Genomic DNA, 21,209 nt, shown 5'->3' on the forward strand with positions numbered 1-21,209 from the left:
TATGTCATCGATTGTATACAATTAAATGTTACGTGATGTGAGATAAAAAGTCATAACAATATATCATTAATGATTGATATCTTTTCTTTTAGCGTGCGACATTTTTGTGTGTATGCCCTTATGTATGTGTCTTTCTCTTTACCAAATAAATCACAGGAGGAGAAAGACATATCATAGATTAAATATACCCGATTTCATGTTAGTTTTAGCCATGTAAATAGGCTATATTAATGCATATATAATGTTACTCTATGTGCTTTTCATTCCCTATAGCAATATTTACCCTTTGTCTTGCTACATAAGGTAAAGATGCTTGGTAATGATTCATGAAAAGTTGAAAACCCTCCCCCACAGTACCACTACTATAAATTTCCCCCTTGATAATTCTGCAAAGTCAATCCTACCTTCTTCTACACGTTCCACTGCTAAACTCTCTCTCTCTCTCAATCTCGACAATGACTTACACCACACGAGTTCATCGTTACAGTGATGTCTTATGTCAATGAAATGAAATAAAATAAACACATGTACAAATTTTTTTGTTCATAAATCATTGTTTCATTAACGGAAAAAGACACGTATCAGTATACAAGTGCCATATAAAATCTTTCTCTCCCGCTTCCTTTTTTTCTTTGATGTTTCAGCATCTTGCAGGGACCCAATTCTCTGTTCCTCACATATCAAAGTAGTAAAAGGTTCAGGCCCACTCTAGGGACACAGCACACGGTGTGCTAGCTCTTGTGTATCGATATTTCTGTGTACTGAATTGGAAGTCTATGCTTCTTAGGATAACGTTATAGCCACAGAGACTACGTAGTCTCTTGCCTATTTGCCACCAAGAAAACAATCAGACAATAATTTATGGCTTTTATTGTCTTACAAGTCATTTTTCATATGTTTTCTGACCAATTCTAGCTAGCAGCTGGATTCTCATCAATATAGTGTTGGAATCCTGCCTCCCTCATCTATTTTCCATTTTAATTTGTCTAATTATTTCGACTCTTTTGTTGTTTTTGTATACGAGATTGACGTAGTAAAAGAAAGGCCGTAAATTCATGTTTTCAGCCATAGAGTCTTAGAAGAGGAGAGAAACTTTGTTAGGGCTTTTGATTAGAGCAGCTTTCACTACGAGTAGGATCAATGTAAAAGGAAGACCGTAATTTCATTTCACGTCTTTAACCATTGAGTCTTTCGATTTATTTTTTTATTTTTTATTTTAAAGGGATGTTTGATTAGGTCAGCGTTCACGTTGGATATAACCCACATAAAAACGCACTTAACCAAATACAAAAATTATAAGCCTTTGTGAGAAGTGTTAACAGATGAATTGTCAGACATTCTTATCTAAGTTTTGTTAAAGCGAGTTTGGAAAGGAGAGGAACCGGCATAGACACTGTTAAAAACTTAAAGGTGAAAACATCTCCATCTCTAGGAGACAGTGACAAACACTCATTTGAGAAAAAATGGCCTCTTGAATTTTTGAACTTTAGAAAATATAATGTTCTGTATTTTTTCAAATCTGAAAAGGATCAAGACAGAAAGTGATGTATGTCATTTGAAAAAAATAAAAATGAATCCCAGGAAACCAGATATATTTTTGGATGTCTTGCAGATTAAAGAGGTGAAGGCGAAAGAAAGTAATCATCCAGCTTCACACTTGTATTTATGGAAACTTAATTCTATGGATACCCACAGATATATATATATATATATATATATGTGTGTGTGTGTGTACGTGTGTGTATAGTTCTTGACTATTTGACATCCTGGTGTGACAAGAACACATGAGATTCCTCGTCACTAGAACATTTTTCTGAAAATTTATAGAAACGCTTTACTTTTATGTTATTTTTAATATTGAGAATTATTTATCCCCTCTCATTCTGCACGCTCGAGAAATTTTAAGAATAGTATACACTAGAGAGGGAAGAAGGCAAACTCGGCCGCACGAAGCGGCTACAAAATTCGTGCACACGGGCGAATCAATAATGTATTTTGATTTTTTGCAATTAAATCTACAATAATTGAATCAAGAACAACAATAAGATACATAAGATGGAGGAGAAATATGTAACAAAAGCACTTATTTCTGTAACTCTTAACCCTATTAATTTCATGGACAAAGGTAGGAGTTTTTGATGAACATAAAGCTCAGATATTGGAGAGATCACAAATATATTAGTAACAATAATAAATTTTAAAAAGGCTGAAAAAATAAATTTGGTATTGGACACTTTACAAAAAATAAAAATAAAAATAAAAAATCAAAAGAAAATTCTATAGCACACACCTGTAAATTGCAAAACCCAGAGGAACTCTTCCAACTTCCAAACCCTTCTCTCTCACAAACTAAAAGTTAGCTTAGAGTGGGTTGTCCTGCACCTGGTTTGATTTGTTTTGTTTTTTGGTTTTTTGGTTCTAAAGGGTTTGACCAAAAGATACAGCAAGTCTCTGAAGATCCTTTGTGTACATCTCTGAAGCTTGTAAAGCTTGCTGCTGCTGCTGCTGGTGGTTCTGGTGGTGCCAAGATGTTGCACTCAAGCTGTTTGATAAAATGTGTGACTGAGATTCTGGTTTGATTTCTGAGTAAGAAGCAGGCTGAGAGGCTTGGTGGGTTCCCATCAGAAATGAGGTGTTGTGGAGATATTCAGACCATTTGATCTCTTCTGGGTCGTCGGATTTTACCGCCTCCGGCGGCCACCAAGAAAAGGCTGCAGAGCTGTCGAAGTAGCCGCCGCCGCCGCTGTTGCTGTTGTTGGCATTGGAGTCCCAGGTGGAGGAGTTATCGGATGGGAGGCTGATGGAAGGCTTCACACGTGTGGGAGGAGGAGGAGGGGCGGTGAATATGGCGGAGCTTGATGACATGGACGGCTGCAGGAACTCTGGATTTTGATTGAGGAAGCTGAAAGTGGTGTTTTGATTTACTGCTTGCAGCCCCATATCTGACGACGAACCATAATTGTTTTGGTTATTGTGATGAGGAAAAGAAAAGTATCCCACAAAATCACAAGGCCTGCAACTACTGGGGGAGCCTTCATGTGTCAAACTTTTGCTGCTGCCGCCATTGCTGCTTATGAGTTTGGAGGTGGAAGAAACTTCGACCGGGTTGAACCGGTTTTCGGACGCTGAAGTAGGGTGCCTTGAACTCACTGCCTCAACCAGGCTCAGCTCATTGGATCCCACAGAGGCCTTCTCATTGCTTTTGTAAGTTGGGGAGAGCTTAATATTATTGTTGTTGTTAATTTCTTTGCCAATATTTTGATCAAGCACTTCTGAGAGTGGTTTGTGAGTGTTGGGGTCAATGCCTCTTAGCCTCAGCTTCTTCTTAATGCAGGAATTCCATAGATTTTTAATCTCATTGTCTGTTCTTCCTGGTAACTGGGCTGCAATCTGAGACCATCTGAGATTGCAGCAGCAAAAAGATTTGATTTTTATAATTGCCCAGAAGATAAATAAGAACAAAAATCTTAAATTTTAAGAAAAAGAAAAAAGAAAACCCAAGTTATTAAAACTATAAAATATATATATTACCTGTTGCCAAGAACTGCATGGAGTTCTATTATCAAATTCTCTTCTTGCTGAGAGAATGGCCCTCTCTTCAAATCGGGCCTCAGGTAATTTATCCACCTTAACCTGCAGCTCTTCCCACACCTCTGCAGACCTGCCAATACATCACACTATATATCACCTGAACAAAGGCAACTCTTTCTGAACGGGACGATATTCTAAATTACTCTCTGGGACGGGCCATCACAACCGACACAACTTTAGTCCTGTGGTTTTTCCCCCCTTTGGAAAGTGATGAACAAATTGAATGGAGAATTAGAGTGTACCTGCTAGTTTAGGGACTGAGCTCCAGCAGCCATGGCCATGCTTGGTGATGTAATTGAGAAGCTTCTCATCCTCTTCAGGAGACCAGAGGCCTTTCCTTAGCTTCTGCTTGTAGCAACAAGAGTGCCTCCCCATGTGGAGTCCAACACTACACCTGCAATGCTGGCACAAAACTTTACAAAAAAGTGGCTGAGTTTTGATGTGAATTGTCAACAACAGCAAGAGAGGAAGCCTCTGATATGTATTCTTTCTAGGAAGTGAGAAAGTGGTGAATTTTGAGGGGAGAGAGAGAGAGAGAGAGAGAGAGAGAGAGATAAGGGGGTTAAGAAAATGAAATGGCAGCCCGGTAGGGAATCAAATTAATAGGAGAAGGCTCAAAGAGAAATTAAAGTCACATTCTTGAGGGCGATTGGAGATTATAGTTTTGAATTAAATTTCATTTTCCTGGGGTAGGTTCCTCTACATTCCACTGCGGGGTCGAAGTCATACTCTTGACCCTTTATACGGGGGGGTCCGACGCTATCCGACGGTCCATATGCATTTGGATGAACCCTAGTAGACGGATAAGATCATAGGAGGAGTACTACTAGCTCAGGCGCAGATGGAGCTCCAATTATTTGACTTTGATATGTCTCATCAATGTTGAGAGTTTATAAGTCTTTGGCAGCACTACTTGTTGGGCATTTCTTATGAGACATATAACCAGTTCTTGAAAATTCAATTTCAGAAGCGCATGTTGCTTGTAAATTTGAGCGTAAATAAGTTGATTAAAGAAGCATATTCTATTTCGCATTCAAATTTGAGTTACCCACTTAGATATAATATCGTTTTCAATTAAAAGAGAAGCGCATGCTAGTTAAGGATTAAGGTGATGTACTGATGTACTGATGTAGATGAATATCAATCCATAAACACATTTGTAAAAATTGAAAATGACAACTCCGTTGTTTGCTTTGAGTTTTAAGTAATACCCTATCTTATCAAACTCTTATCCTAAGATTCTCAACACTAAAGCAGCCACGTGTATTGGAAAAGGGAAATTTTCTGATCAAAAGAAATCTCTAGGACTAGTAATGTTTGCTCATATAGGTTTCTGTAATAAATTGTTGATAAATGCGAACGAAGGTTGGTTCAGTTAGTAAGAACGTGCTTATAGTTAACTTTTAATCCAAGTTTGATCTCTTCTGCCAGCAGGATGCACAATTTATAAAATTTCTACGTAAATCTATATCAGTGACAGTTAGTAATTAGATGTCACATGTAAGTCCTTCATTCTTGAGGTTGTGGGTATGTCTTGGCGCTGGTGATAAGAGTAGTCAATCTCCCCCTAAGCTTTTTGTTACCAAAAAAAAAATGTTGATAAATGAATCTTTGCGCACTCATTATTTAGAATTATTCTCGTGTTTATTGTTAGACATATTACGTATTTGAATTGTTAATGAAGTAAATTCTAAAAAAAAAAATGTATGACTTAAATTGACAATTTGAAAAGAAGAAAAAAACGTTAGGAGAGCGAACTTCTTAATCGTTATTTATCAAAAAATTATGTCGATTAAATGTTTTCTAATTATATAGATGATTAAATCCTTTGTTGACCAACTTTTCTGTCAGATACTTCTGGTATTATGTTGACCTGCTTTCTTTTCTATTTGCGTTTTGGGTAATTTTGCCCAAATCATGATTACTTTGAAAAGTTTCATAATTGATGTAAAAGAATGAAATATTCCCAAGATAGCAGAGAAATTTCAAAGAAAAATAACCCAAATTCTGCCAACTCCTCTGTCTTGCCTCCTTGTTTCCAATATAAACGATATACTACATTAAATTTATCTAAATTACGTGAAGGAAGATTCGAACTCAAATGCAGATGGTAGAGCACACTTTTCTTGGCTAAGGGCTGCCTTTAATTTTGTTCCCATTTCATTTTATCTTCTTGCTGTAAGCAGCAAGTTGTATTACTGTGTGAAATGCTAATTAAAGGTATGACAAATGAAAGAAGTAATCACTAATTAAAGGAAAATTTCTTTAATATAAATTTGACAATAATGACAATTAGCATAGCTGTCCTTTTTTTAGTTGATTATGTATTTTGAAAGCTTAATGAGGACAAATGGAATGAATTATTAAAATTAATTGCAAGGTGAGTTCAATTAAGACGATGTGTTTTCACCTTTCTGTATTAGTTTATCTATATGGAAAAAAATAACATAATTAAGAAAAAGGCCATAAACTTGTGTTGGCAGAAGCGTCTACTAATTGGACAATATCGATATCATGATAAAGTTACATTATTGAATATTGAAGCAAAATTTATACAGTTGAGGCACTATGGCTGCCATGGCTAAGGGTTTTGAAGGGGTTACATCAGCTCTATAATTAAAGGTTTTGGACGTTAGAGAAGGTATTGTTGTTGTGGTGAGAACAGGGGTTTTCGAAAATTGTTTTTGAGAGCGATTCCCTCCGGATCGTTTCAGTTATTCTTCGTCCAAGTCTTGACACACCACTCCAATAGGGTAATTAGTGATTGAGGACGCAAAAGAATTGTTGAAAGAGGTCACTGGTGGTTGTGATACCCATATTTTTTGTCAAGCTAACTGTGTTGATCATCGCTTTGCTCAATTTTTTTTGGATATTGGTGTAGTGGATTACTTGCTTGAGGAATGATCGGATTTAATTTTTGATATTCTTGTTGTTATATGTAATATTAGGGTGGTACCTTTTCTTCTTTTTAAAATTTTTTTCCTACCAGATTTTTTCCGAGCAAGGTTTTAACGAGACCACTTACCCAAACTTCTCAAAATATACCGTGGCAAATGTTATGAGCAAAGACCTTAATATGGTATGAATAACTTAATGTTCTTACTTATAAATTACAATAGTAATTTGATAAGCTAAATAATGTAAAAATCAGAAAAGAAAAGAAAAAGCAAAATTAATGAATGTAAGAATGAATATAAATTACAATATTCTATTATTCTGTATTGCAGAGTACATGCAACAAACATCCAAAACTGGTAAATGTTTATAGTTTCCCAAATAAATAAATAAATAAATCTCCTTAATCACATTTTATTATTAATAATAATTGTTTTGTCTGTGATAGCCTGTCAACTTGTTCTTGTATTATGAAGCTTTCCTTGACTTTAGCAATGTCTGAATTCAGAACATCCTGCTGGGAAATTGGATATTAACACCCTACGAGAAGATGCTCGTAATCTCGATGCCTCATCATATGAACCAAATGAGCTGTTTTTATGAAGTCAACTATTGTTGCATGTTTATTCTCTCTTGTTCTTTTTAGGTTGATAAAATCATATATGTTTAATGATAATCTGTCGGCTTTGCTATCATTTTTATATTTTCGCTTTTGTTTAATCTATGTTTCTGCATATTGAAACTGGTTTTTTAACTAGGTTTACTTCTTTGCTTATATAATATAATATTTTTGGTCGTTTTTTATCTTTTTGACCCTCCATTCTAGGGAATGAATCTCTGTCTTCTGCCATCAAATGATTGGAAGGTTTACAAAATTTCACAGTCCAACACATGTAACTTCAGTTTTTTTGGAGGGAATACTAATTATCCTCTCTTTTATCTTCTCTCTTATATTATTGTCTAATGTTTCATGAACATCAAAATTGTTTTTTTTTATATAATAATTCAGAAAAAAATCAACTAAATTAATTAAATGAAAATTTATTAGTTTATTCGATTATATTCAATCCTTAATTAATCAAGTTGAATTAATACTAGTGTGATAATCGGTCAAAGAGTTATTCTCTGTATTTCACAACAGTTAGATGATTAAACGTTTTACGTGGTGGTTGGATTTTTGCATGAAACATCTTTGAAGGATGACCTCGAAGGTAGATAGTTTTGATCATTAAATCATTTTGCCAAATGAGAAACCTTAGGCATGGTAAATTGGTAACTGCAATATTACCTGTAGTTTCTTGGTGCATGCATTTAGTCTAAAGCCTCAAGAAAAACAGGCTAATCTTATTAATGTTGATATCAGTGAAGATAATGTTTACATTACTGTACAATCGTCACAAGGACAAGAGGAACATAAGGTTGTGGCTCTTAAACACTTAAGTAATCATGGCCAGACAAAGCTTGGGACAGATCTAATCCAAAATCACTTCTTGAAATTAATGTGTATTTGTATATTACGAATTGCTGAGCTGGACTTTGGCCACGGAAAAAGGTTGAATTGAGTGAATGAATATATACTCGAGAACTTACAATATGAAGGAAGAAATATTGGTCCCCCAAGTTTATCAGCTTCAAGGAAGAACACATCGAACTGAAATTGCATAAAAAAAGGTTTGTGGGGCTTTGTTAATCACCAATTAGCAAAATATTTAGGCCCATATATTGCCTTTATTATTAACTTAATGGTCCACGATGCACGTTGCCATAATGGAGAGATTATAACCGTTTGAAGGGGAGGAGGATAACATTTGCTCCAGTGTCCGTTGTATACAATCATATCTATGTTCATATAATTAATTTTGGAATGAAAAATATCGACATATATATAAATGTATCTAATTGGTAACATCCGAAATCTCTCTCTCGAAGACCTAATATGGGAGAGAAACTTGTATTGGAAGAATTTACTGTGATCATAGTGTCCTCGATCACTTATACAAGGTCATGAAAAGAGTCTTATACATAACCTTATATTAGTAGTATAAAATATCACGATGATATGAACCCCGTATCAGATAAGTCTTTTTCTACTCATTTGAATGACTTGTGTCTTTTGTAGTATAGTCTTAGTTATATAAAATTGTGTAAATATTTATTTATAAGGGAGACAGTGAATTTTTTTATTCAAACAGTCATCACAACACCATCATTGTGCTGGGGGCTTTCCCTTAAAATCGAGGCCGTGCATTTTTCTTTTTCCTTTTTCTTCTTTTTGAATGTTTCTACTTCTATATAATTAAACTACCTCTTTAACTGTGTCATGGTTTCTACGTTGATTTGAAGTCATTAGCATTCCAGTCAAAAATGTCGACCAAGTAAAAAGATCAATTAACAGTTTATTATACATCAGCATAGTGTCACACAGTATGTCTTGCATCAGATTAATGGGTTTGATCTTAGGGTTACAACCACGTCGGAGATAAGCATGGGCAAGCGCAAGAGTCCGACTTGTGACAGACGGTGTAAGAGGAGGCAGTTTCACTCCGATGGATCAAGTCTTGTAATCTAGCTAAACTACTCATGATCAATCACATGACAAATCATACATGTACTGCAGAACTTGGTTATCTTCTTCCATTCATTCCTTCATGTACAAAAGATAAATATGTGAGTTCCCTTTACAGAAATCTTCCACTCAGGTTTACATATATTCTGTGGAAACATGGCAGTCTTATCAGATTTTAGTTTTCTGTATCTTAGGCAAAGTGTGATGCATCAAGTGGAAGGTTTTGATAACTAGTAATACTACTTTAATAAAACTCATCATTTAAGTAAGTGTAAAATTATAACATCTAAGTACTAGAAAAGGCACAATGTAAATGAAATTCATGAAGGGAGAGGAGGGAAGATAATTAGAAGATCATAATAATTAGAGTTTTTATCACAAATGGTCCTTAAAATTGACCATCACCATCAAGATGGTCCCTGAAATTGAAAATCAATTAATGTAGTCCCTGAAAATAGGTGCCACAAATCAATGTGGTCATCCTGTTACAATTTTGGTGGTCTGGTGATGCAAAAAAAGGCGAGGTCTCCCTTTAGATAATGAGGTTATAGCCAAGGTGCGTCTATTGTTGGTTGAAAAATATTTCCACACCCCTTCTTAGGCCTTGGTTAAGCCTTGTGCCTTCGAGAATTTATGGAAGGGATCTCTCTTCGAAGTAGGCCCTACTATAAGAAAAAATAATTTCATTGTGAAAAAGGTATTTAGACAATTTTTTTTATTAATTATTAAACCCACATTAGCACATAACAAATTTTTTTTATAGAATAGTGGTGGAATGATCATATTGATTTGCGACACCTATTTTCAAGAACTATATTGATGGTGTGGGTCATTTTCAAAGACCATTGATGGTGTGGGTCATTTTCAAAGACCATTGATGGTATGGGTCAATTTTAGAGACCATCTTGATGGTGTGAGTCAATTCCAGGGACCATTTATGATAAAAACCCGTAAATCTTGTGGGGCCCATTTATTTGTCACATTAGCACTTAACGGAATTTTTAACAGAATTATGACGGAGGAACCATATTGATTTGCGACACCTATTTTCAGGGATTACATTGATTGATTTTTAATTTCAGTGACCATCTTGATGGTGATAGTCAATTTCATAGACCATTTGTAATAAAAACCCTAATAAATAATAAATAAATAAATCATTGAAATGGAGGGAGGCACAATTCATATGCCCCTTGAAAGATGCCTCTTTTGCATTATCCTTAAAGCCATCTTTTCATAAGCTAATTCAAAAAACAGACAACTAATTGACAGCAAACTCAAAGAAATAACACTTTTTTAGCTAACTAAATTGCAGAAATTAATTCCAACCCACTCAAATTAAGTCAACATGGGAAAACTTAATTTGGGGTGTAACTGAAGTACATCCCTTATTATTAGCATATGTCACGTGATGAGAAAGAGATTAATATGAAAAAAAATATCGCGTTATATACATTAGAATATTTTCAATGAGGGAAAGATTTACAAACAACTGAGGTATGCCCTCATGATAGCATGCACCACACTGAAAAAAGTTGGGTTTCCACCATAAAATCAATTGGCAATATGAGAAGTAGTCCAATTACTTATAAGCACATGTAAGGTCCCTCATTTCCCTGATGTGGCATTGATACTCTGAACACGCCATCATTTCTCCAATGTAGGATTGATACTCTCGGCACCCCCCCCCCATCAGTGTGGCAAATTTTCAAGCCTACACATAGAACACAAATCTGTTGATGTAGAGTACGTTTGGTCATTAGGCTTCACACAAGGGGCAAACTACTCTGATACCATGAAGAACGTTTGAGTTCCACCATAAAACCAATTGCCAATATAGGAAATAGTTCAAATTACTTTTAAACACATACAAAATTCCTTCTTTCACCGATGTAGGATTGATACTCTGAACACATGATATATATCACTCATCAGGTGAGCACCACATGAACATTGTGACAGCTAGCCAAGTCTATCACAATGTGAGCGTGCAGGCATGCAGACTTGCTTTGCAGTCATCTTATATCTCATTTCCCCTTCACATAGTTAGCTCTACCTCACTCAATCTTCTGCCTGCATTATCTTTCCAAGAGTAGAGCTGCTCTTAAGTTGCCCATAATCTAATTAAAATTAAAGTTTGCAAACTATCATAGCAGCCAAACAATAATATTCCGGATTTTTTGGATTTTGGTTGGGTTTTATGTGATTATGCATGTTTGTGCACTAAGATTATGAATAAGATAGATACCCTTTCCACAAACTACCCAAAATTTATGGCTAGAAAGTGCTGCAGCAAAATCATTGTTTTACAAATTCTCGCATAGATCCTTGCCTAGGCGCTAAGCGACTGGCTACTGCCCCGATTAATCTCTACCTATTTGAATATTAAGGGTGCCTAGACCTACCTAGGGGCCCGTCTAGCCCACCTAAGTACAGGCCTAGGTTGTGATTCTTACTTAGATAGAAAATAGATTAAACTTTCATTTTACATATTTTTTCAATAAATTGTAAGAGACTTGTTTAATATTTGGATGAATACTCAATATATGTTTGTTTCTCATATTTTCAATATGTCCTAATACTTTATAATCTATATATGTCATTTTGTTTTGTAATTTATGTATCCCAATACAATTATGTATTTTTTTTAAGTATAAGTAGACATTTATTTATATGTTGTACAATAAACTTAATTAAAATTAAAAAATTAAAAAAAAAACCGCCTAGGCCCTTGCCTAGATGCCCAGGCGCTAGGCCCCTGCCTAGACGCCAGGCACTAGGCCCCTACCCATCTTACTAGCACCTAACATCTTTTAGAACATTGAGCAAAATACAGGTATGAAATGTAAGGGAAAAAACAAAAGAAAAATTGTGGGAAACACACCACATTGTGTTGCTGGGGAGATGGATCTAATGAAGCCTAGAAAGGTTACATTTGAGATGACCTTAATGTGATCAACTCAATTGGCCCATTAGCGCCAATTGGAAACATAAGCACATGGCTTCTCATAAGAATTAAGTTAAATCACAACTAAAACTTAATTATCTTGTCCGAGGGAGAGTGATGATGATAGGAAAAGCACGAGAGCATCAGCATCATGAATCGTGACGTTCGCTTAATTACCATATATGGAAGCTTAAGATGTTATTAACAATCATTATTATGTAAAAATGCCACTATTAATTCCACAGTGATCCCCATATATATGATAGTTATTTTAATAGGGTTTTAGCATCTTCAGCGACATAAAACCACCTTGAAAAGAGAAGGGAAGGTGCAAATTACAGTGGCAACCTTTTTTTTTTTTTTTGTACAAAGGATACTTCTACAATTTACAATTAACTTGTCCGTAACAATTAATAATGTGTCACAACTTAGTATCAAATTCACTTCAAATACATTGTTTTTGCATTTATATATGTTAAACCTGAGACCTTCTGTAGTCAAGTAGAGACTGTGTACTGCTAAACCAACTATCAGTTGAAAATTACTATGTGAATTGACTTTAATAAGAAGATAAACACTAATTATAAGAAGGGTCTGAAGGTAGCCAATTAAGTTATTAATCCCATCAATTATCAAAAGCTTTGTCTGGTTGAAATGCTCCCCTTGTACCCCATCTTTGAATAATTACATACTTGCTTTTGCTTTATAGTGGGAAATGAAATGATAGTCAACTTTCTTGCCTCATTTACATGATTACTTTTAATTTTGGGGGAAAGCCTCTGCCCCTAATTGAACTGTTTGAGATTCTAATGGGAATGATATCAGAAATTGTCTTCTCAATCAGTGTGCTTCAAAGAACTGATGTCAGACTCCCATTGGGGCTTTCCTTAACAGATTTTGATTTGAGGTGTCGAATCAAATTCATAACAAAAAAGAAAAAAAGAACAAGGAGGACCATGGCAGACACTTCAATCTCTAATCCATCACAGTATAATTAGGGCCTAATTTTAAATCCATCCCTTCCTATAATCTCAATTGCAAACAGTTATTTGAACTTCTATCCCTTATTGTATGTGAATTTTACAATGAAATGGCATATACATATATTAATATCAATAGTTGATAATTATTAACATACGCATGAGTGATTGCAATTGACATACGCGTGAGTGATTGCGATTGACATTCACTTGAATATTTTTTCCCCTCTTTTTGTGCTCGATAATATTTTTTCCCCCTTTAACCACTCTTTACACGTACGATTTACCCATGGCGTTTTCATTAGCAGAGATTACTTAGAACTTGACACTTGATTAGGGTTTGTACATCACATCATACTTTTCTGGGTGGTTTAAACTCGAGATTCTTGAAGAGCACCAGCATTTTTGTAAATTCAATTTTGCTGGAAGCTTTGTTTAGGTAGACACCCATTGCTACAATGAAAAACTTTTTAATACAATCACACTGTCACGTAGTGTTACTAATTTACTCATATTATATTATGCGTAGTCCGTAAAATATCAATTATGGTTTACTCAAATCATTGCACGTAGATTACAAACATCATATGATAATGTGATCGTTACACCCAAATCTTCCAAGTTTCACAGCCTAAAGAGTGAATCTAGTTATCCAACATACACATTCCGGCAAATAGGCTGCAAGATGACAATTTCAAATGTATTCTAATTAAGTTTAGAGATATTGAGAATACTAATTGGTGATACTATAAATAACTGACTGTTTGGACTTTGCAACATTATCATGTGACAGTATTTCAGTAACTCACAACAATTTTTTAACAGGTGCATTACAGACAAGATCTCAGCTAATGGTAATATAACTTGGGTATATATGCTCTTAGGCCTCGTTTGTTTTAATTAGCTAAGATTAGACTAGCCAATACTAATATCACACGTTTGGTATGGGCCGTATGACTCTGGACTAAGTTAAATGAGATTAGCTCGGACTCGTGTGGACTCTGGACCTCGTTAAGTCGTGAAAAATTAGTCCCACGTGAAAGCAAGGGATTGCTAGGAAACCTTACTACACTATCGCCACACCCTTTGAGTGAAGTGAACTGGTGAGAGCGAGCTGCTGTTCTTCATCAAAGCTATCTATCATCGAGTGAGCTTCATCCAGAACAAGTCTCCTCTCTCTCTCTCTCTACTAGATCGATATGGAATTGCGGGAGTTTTCTTTTCTTTTCTTTTTTACTTTGTTTAGGGTTCTTTTCTTGGGGAATACTTTAGCAAGTTTTCGTGCAGCTCGCAAGGCCGTGAGGCCAATAGAGTTGCTCATGAACTTGGTCAATTTGCCATAAAAATTGATAGTTATTTCTCTTGAATTGAAGAAGAGCCATCTGGTTGTCCTCTTTTCTCCATGTTGATGTTGTGCCCATTTGAGTTTATCAATGCACTAAAAGTTTCACTATTCTTATCTAATTTAGTTTAAGCCAAGTCAATCTAACTTAATCTCCGAAACCAATCCCCTCCAAGACAATCCGACGTAACAAACAAAACCTCTCTGCATTTTTGGTTTCTGGGCTGGTTAGGCTTTGTGGGTACTTGGTAATACTGGATACAGAGCCTCTCAAACCTAAAAGCCAAGATGAAAACAAGAAGGCTCAAACTCAACTCTGAAGACCATGGGCTTTTATTCAACGAGGCACAAAGTTCTTTGAAAATAGGAAGAAGAGACACATCTATATGAACTGAAGCTCTGCCACATGACACGATGCCCACAAGTAGCTTTTGGGCTTTTTCTTTTTGCTTTTGGTCAATTGGTGGGCTCAAAATGTCAGTCACATCACATGCTTCACTTTTCCTTTCCTTTAGGGTTAATAAAACTTTACCAACAAGTAAGGTAACATGTTCTTTTAATTTCCATCATTCATCCACATAGTAAAAATACATTTTTGGGGCTTTTAGATCTAGGTCCAAAAATATAGATAGTTTTTAGGAGTGAGTCCAGTTATCTAATTATATGTTTTTATTTCTTTTATACTCATTTTATATATTTTTTTTAAATATTAAAAATCAATTAAAATCTTCTAATATTATGCATTTTCAACTCCAAGAAAATCTAATTAATATCTTAAAACAAAAACAAAAACTAATATACTAACATAAATTATCTACAAAACATTCTACCTTAACTCAAGTAACAAATATATGAATATATGTTATACATGTAAGCGAGATATGAAACCTAACTAAAAGTTAGGAAAAAACATAATATACCTACAAGCAAGACACATTAATTTGTGACACGTTGATTATAAAAAGAATCTGTCATATAGATACATAAAAATAATTAACCTGTCATATAGGTTGATTATAAAAAATAAAAATAAAATCTATAAATGGCGTTTAAAGCACGAGGAAGAACAAGAAATAACAAAAAATAAAAATAAATAATCAAAGAGATAATTAGGAAGAAATTTGATTTTTATAATAAATCTTATCATTGAATAGATAATTATTGATAATTAAATAATTAAATTTAAGGAATTGGACTTATTTTAATAAATTGGACTATTCCTACTATTGGCTAAAAAAATTGGACTTATATCAAGTTTTCCCTACCTTTTTAAACAGTGTTCGGGCATATGTGTTTTACCACATAGGTGAAAAGTAACAATGTTTATTCAATTTGTTGCAGGTCTGATTTTCACCGATCCTCCTCTTCCTAATATTTAACAATTTAATCCACTAATGCTATTGTTTGTTAAAAAAAAAAAAAAAAAAAAAGTTGTGTTCGAGATGAGGTATTTCTGAGGTGTCATTTGGGTTTACATGGGACTTAGCTTGCATCATTGAATTAAAGTACCTTATTTAGCAATTCGATTTTCGCAACTCTAGACCCTGACCTGGTGTTTAAACCCGAAACCTGACACTTCGATTCTCAACCAAGACAGCCTAATCTTCGGACCATTCATATGTGACCAAGGATTACAAATTTCACGACTTTACAATCATTTCCATTCAAAATCCTATGATTTTTTAATCCCTCTCTTTTACATTTTTTCCATTTACCGTGTACTACTGAGCAGTTCAAAAAAGCAACGATTAGATCGTGCATATATTAGAGAATAGGATCCCACATCAGTTATATGACAAAATAATATATAATTAGTATATGAGATATTTTACTCCTAGTATCACTGAGGCTTTTTCTAATAAAACTTTGCACGTAGCGATTGGTGGTTAAGTTGGAATAATATCGGTGATGTTGGTGGTAACCTATGTTGGGCCTGAAAAGTTTATCTGGGTAACAGAGCAAGCTATTCTCTCGACACTTTATGAGCCCAAGTTACTAGGCTCGAATTTGTTTCCTGAAGTTGGGACCAGTGATCATCCAGCTAGAGCTTAACCTGAAAACCTCGGCCGTAGGATTACTTACCTGGAGGCGGGGAGTACTACTGTTTGTAAGGAAAGCTTTCGAAAAGTTGCGTAGCTCCATCTTAAGGGTATTAACTGATATGGGTCTTCGAAAAGATTGGCGTTGACTCCAATGGCCAAATACTGACCGAGATGACTGGGCCTTTGAAAAGATTGGTGTTTTCTCCAGTGACTGAAAATTACTTACCATATTGGCTTGAGCTCTAGTATAGTGACTTGACCAATTCTAGATGTGAGGTGGTTTCCTTAGTGATCCCATGTGGAGCCACTCGTGAGAGAACATGTTAGAGAATATGATCCCAAAGCAGGCATATGATAAAAAAATATATCTTTAATATAAATGAGTTTTCACCCCTAACCTCACCCCAAATTTAACAATAAGTAGTTAAGTTAGAGACGACATTAACAATGTTGATAATGGAACGGCTTGTACCTAAAAAGTTTATCATCATATAAGAATCTAATAATTTTTGCAACGGTTATATTTCGTATGAAGCTTGTACGTAGCCGAATCCCCGTCTAAGGTTAAGAAAACGTTTGAACATAAAATAAAAAATAAAATCACAGAAAATATAAATATCATCAACTGGTTTTCCATATCTATAAACAAGTACACCCGTGGATTCCAGCTTCTTGGGATTTATTAATGGGAACTTTAACGAAAAGCATCCGGTACTGTTCACTTTAACGAAAAACCACATTTTTACACTAAAAAGTCAATCCTGGTACTATTCACTTTACCTTTTATTTTGTCCTTATCATTAAAACTCAAAATTTTCAAGCCATTTTCATTAGTTTTCCTATTTATTAATTGGTGCTGTGCATGGCCGCCATGACCCCAACGACATTGACTCAATAATTTTCATTTCGTTAAATGTCAGAAGCTTTTGGTGCTTTTTCACACCCAATGACCCCAACTTCAGTTATCACACGCAAGGAATTTGTATGTAAGTTAAATGTATTTATCTTGCATTTTGAAGTTTCAAATTCGATTCCCCTTCTTCAATTGTATCAAAAAAGAAAAAAATAATTGTAGTTGTCACTTCATTTATATATGAGTAAAGCTGGGAGATTAAATTTTTAAATAAAATTTTGTAAACTAAACGACATATAAGTTGATGATTTGATTATTATTTAAGCATTGATAAACATGCTCATTTTTTATTGGTGACACACCAATAAAAAATGAGTAAGTATATTAATCAATAGTTAAGTAATAATCCAATAATTAGCATCTACATATTTAAGTGGATAAACAAAAAAATAAGTTTTCTAACGTAGTCATTGCTGCTATGGCAAACCATGTGACGTGGCTTTCCCAAAAGGTTTTTTTTTTTTGCCCTCTGCTTTTCTTTTGGGATTCATGCATTTGCCTTTTTCTCCTTTTTCTTTTGCTTCTGCTTTAATCACTTGATCTTCACTTACAACCAAGCAGAAGCGTTAACCTTTTCTGTTGATCACTCTCATGCCTGCTGAAACTGTTGCATCACTTCAAATTCCTACCGCTGATGAGGTTTGTTTCTTCAGTTTTTACTGTGATAATTAAGTGTTTTATTGATTAAGTATATGAACTTTTTTGGGAATTTAAACTGGGTATATATGAATGATTTCGTTCATGATTGTATTTTTTTATCATCTGTATTTTTTTTATCATCAGTACCAACTTGGAGCAACATAGAAGTATACCTTTTTTTTCTGGTTAATTCATAGGAGTAAACCTTGTTCTTAGGGTTTTGTAATTTTGGAGGAATCTGTTTTTTACTTGTGTCCATCATATCATTACCTTCTTTTTTTTTTCTGTTTAATTAATGGAAACTGATCAGATAAGATATTAAGAATATGTGGGGTATCGGATGTACTCTATGTAACTTTCATATTTAGGGTTTTGAAAATTTATCCCCACAATGAATAAACTGATGGGTGGTGTATGTTTAAGATGTTCAACAAGTGATATACATACATATGTGTGTGTGTGTGTGTGTATTAGTTGGTTTGAATTTGTATACATATCTGGGATTTTATGATTTGAATTGGATATCAAGAGATCTATGTAAAATTACAGATTCTAAAAGAGATTGGAAGCAAAGTTTATTTCTATGTGAAGTTCTCTTTCTGAATGGATTCATTTATTTTCCTTCCGATCATTCTTAACCATTGCAGCAAGTTGAGAAGAAAATAGAAGGCGAAAAGGCTTCTGAACAAGAAGGTGTTTCCTTAACGGTTGCAACATCATCTGAGCCTCCAGCTGCAGCAGTTGAGGCTGAGAAGGCTGCTGCTGCTCCTGCGCAAGATGTTCCGCTTGTGGAAGAAATAGAAGTGGAAAATGAAGCCATTCCTGCTTCACAAACACTCGATATCCCAAAGCAAGTGGTTGATGCTGTTGAGAGCCTGGCAGAGACTAAGAGCGCAAATAAGTCTGTAGGAAGAGAAGTACCCAAAGAAGTGGCCATAGATAGCATTGAAATAGTTGATGCTCCTGTGCCAGATGTTCCACTCGCAGAAGAAAAAAAGATAGAAAATGAATCCATTCCTGATTCACAAACATTAGTTATTCAAAGTGTGGTTGCGTCTGTAGTGAGAGAAGCACCGAAAGAACCATCCATAGATAGCTTTGAAGTAGGGCAAGTGGAGGAACCGAAGATAGTTGATGCTCCTCTATCATCAATTGTAACCATTGAGAATCAAGAGAAGCCTTTGGAAGTCACTTCGGACGAAGGATCCATAGCAACAGTCAAAGACTTAGATGTGAAGGACAAACTAGAAGAATCTGAGCACGTAGAGCCTGAAGAGATAGTGCAGGATGAGATGGAAAATGATGAAGGCTCTATAGCTGAAAAGACTGAGCCTACCAGAGTCTTGGAGGAAGGGAAAACTGAAACAATGGACGCACCTAGTCTAGCTGTGGAGGAAGAACCAGAAAAGCCCAAACTTGTGGAACAAGAAAAGAAACAGGATGAAGTTGGGCCTGAGGAAAGTGTTGAGGTTGAAAAAGTGAAAGATGACGGATTTTCAGTTGATAAGGTTGAAGATTCAACAGTCGTGGAAGAAGCGAAAAATGATGAAGATAACAAGCCTAGACTAACTGAAAATCTTGGAGCGGCTTCACTTAGTCGGGAAGCTCAAATTGAAGTAAAAGATGAAGGGGATGCTTCTCTACCTGACGTCACAGAAAAGTTCGCAACTGAAGACGAAAAGAAAGAATTAAGTGCTGTCAATGTGGTTGAGAAGCTAGCAGAAGAGCCAGCTGTGGAGACTGAAAAGGTCGAGGAAGAGAATGTGGAAATCGAAGAAAACGAGAAGAGGAATGTGATTCCTGAGGGTTCAACTCAAATAATTAAAGAAGATGAGAATAAGGAATCAAGCGGTGGTGATGTGGTTGAGAAGCTAGTGAACGAGGCAGATGTGGAACTGGAAAAGGTTGGAGAAAACGAGGTGGAGATTGTAGAGGATGGAAAGAGAGATTTGGTAACTGAGGATTCAAATCAACCAATCATAGAGGAACAAAGGAAAGAATCAAATGGAGGTGATGTGATCGAGAAGCTAGCGGAGCAGGCTGAGGTGAAGTTGGAAAAGGTTGGAGAAGATAATGTGGCAAAGGATGTCGAAACTGAAGATAATGAAGACAGGAATGCAATAGCTGAGGATCCGGCTCCGCTAATTGAAGAGGGTGAAAGGAAAGAATTAGGCAGGTCTGATGTAGTTGGGAAGCTAGCAGAAGAGGCGGCAGTGAAGGTGGCAAGTGTAGGAGAAGAGGTGGTGGCAAAGAATGGCGGAATTGAAGAGAACAAAAAGATAAATGTGGTAACTGAGGATTCAACTCAACCAATTGATGTGGTTGAGAAGGTAGCAGAAGAGGTAGTGGTGGAAACAGAAAACCCTGCAGAAGAGAATGAAACAAAGAATGTGAAATTTGAAGACGACAAAACAAAACCGTACTTGAAGAGGATGTCAAGAACTCTATTATTTCTCCCACTGAATTTATAGAAAAATCATTTGAGGGAGCTGCGAAAGATGCTGAACCTGTGGTGGAAAGCGAAGCAGCAGAAAAGATAGAAAATGGGACTCCAGCTGAAGTTGAAACCAAGGAGGAGAAGCCGGACGAAGTCACTAGAGCTGTTGAAGTTGATGAACCACTTAACGATTCTGAGCAATATGAATTAGAAGTTAAAGGAAAGGAAACTGTTAAAACGGATGCTGATAAATTGGAGAAAATTACGGACGAAGTTGCGAAACCTGATCCGAATGTAGAGCCTCCTCCCACCAAGGATAGCGATCAGGCAAAACCCCCCAAGGACCAGCCACAGGAAGTTCCAGCTAAGTCCTCTCAGAAACAGTCGAATAACCTTCTGTTAAAGGTAAAACAGTCACTGGTGAAGGCAAAGAAGGCTATCATCGGGGGGAAATCTCCAAGCTCGCAAACTCCTGCTACCGGAACTAAGGAGGCTATCAAAGTTAAATAACGAAATGGAATATTAATTTGCATCTTGGCTTGTGTTTTGATGGTAAAAGGATGTGTGCGTGTAGAAGATATAAAAGCTCTGCCATAGTCAGTAGTGTAATGTCGTGTGTATATTTGTTAGTGTTCTTCCCCTTTTGATGCTGTTGATTTAATTGTAATTACTGTTTGAGTTTTCGGCGTTTGATTCTTGTCAGTTTCATCGGGAAGGAAATTTATGAGTGTGAAAATGGAATGCAGATTTATGTTAAAAGTTGCAGATATCAGTATCATCATCTGATCACAAATTTTCTGATCATTGTGTAGTTCGGTTGAAGCGAAAGTAGATTACATACCAAGACATCTAGAAAA

At 35.6% G+C, this 21,209-nt stretch overlaps 2 protein-coding genes across 2 annotated transcripts; one reads left to right on the plus strand and one right to left on the minus strand.

The window, feature by feature from the left end:
- Positions 1-2,158: 2,158 nt before the first annotated feature.
- On the minus strand, positions 2,159-4,224 carry LOC103423540 (transcription factor MYB61). The gene is made up of 3 exons (XM_008361626.4): positions 3,834-4,224; positions 3,532-3,661; positions 2,159-3,400 (listed from the first exon to the last, which is right to left on the minus strand). The coding sequence occupies exons 1-3, from the start codon at positions 3,964-3,966 to the stop codon at positions 2,419-2,421; spliced, it is 1,245 nt and encodes a 414-aa protein (XP_008359848.3). The 5' UTR covers positions 3,967-4,224; the 3' UTR covers positions 2,159-2,418.
- A 13,530-nt stretch (positions 4,225-17,754) lies between these two features.
- LOC103408512 (uncharacterized) lies at positions 17,755-21,117 on the plus strand. The gene is made up of 2 exons (XM_070819989.1): positions 17,755-17,915; positions 18,563-21,117. Exons 1-2 carry the CDS (start codon positions 17,868-17,870, stop codon positions 20,384-20,386), a joined length of 1,872 nt encoding a protein of 623 aa, XP_070676090.1. The 5' UTR covers positions 17,755-17,867; the 3' UTR covers positions 20,387-21,117.
- The last annotated feature ends 92 nt before the right edge of the window (positions 21,118-21,209 follow it).

This window comes from Malus domestica, chromosome 04, assembly GCF_042453785.1.
Source record: "Malus domestica chromosome 04, GDT2T_hap1".
Taxonomy (NCBI): domain Eukaryota; kingdom Viridiplantae; phylum Streptophyta; class Magnoliopsida; order Rosales; family Rosaceae; genus Malus; species Malus domestica.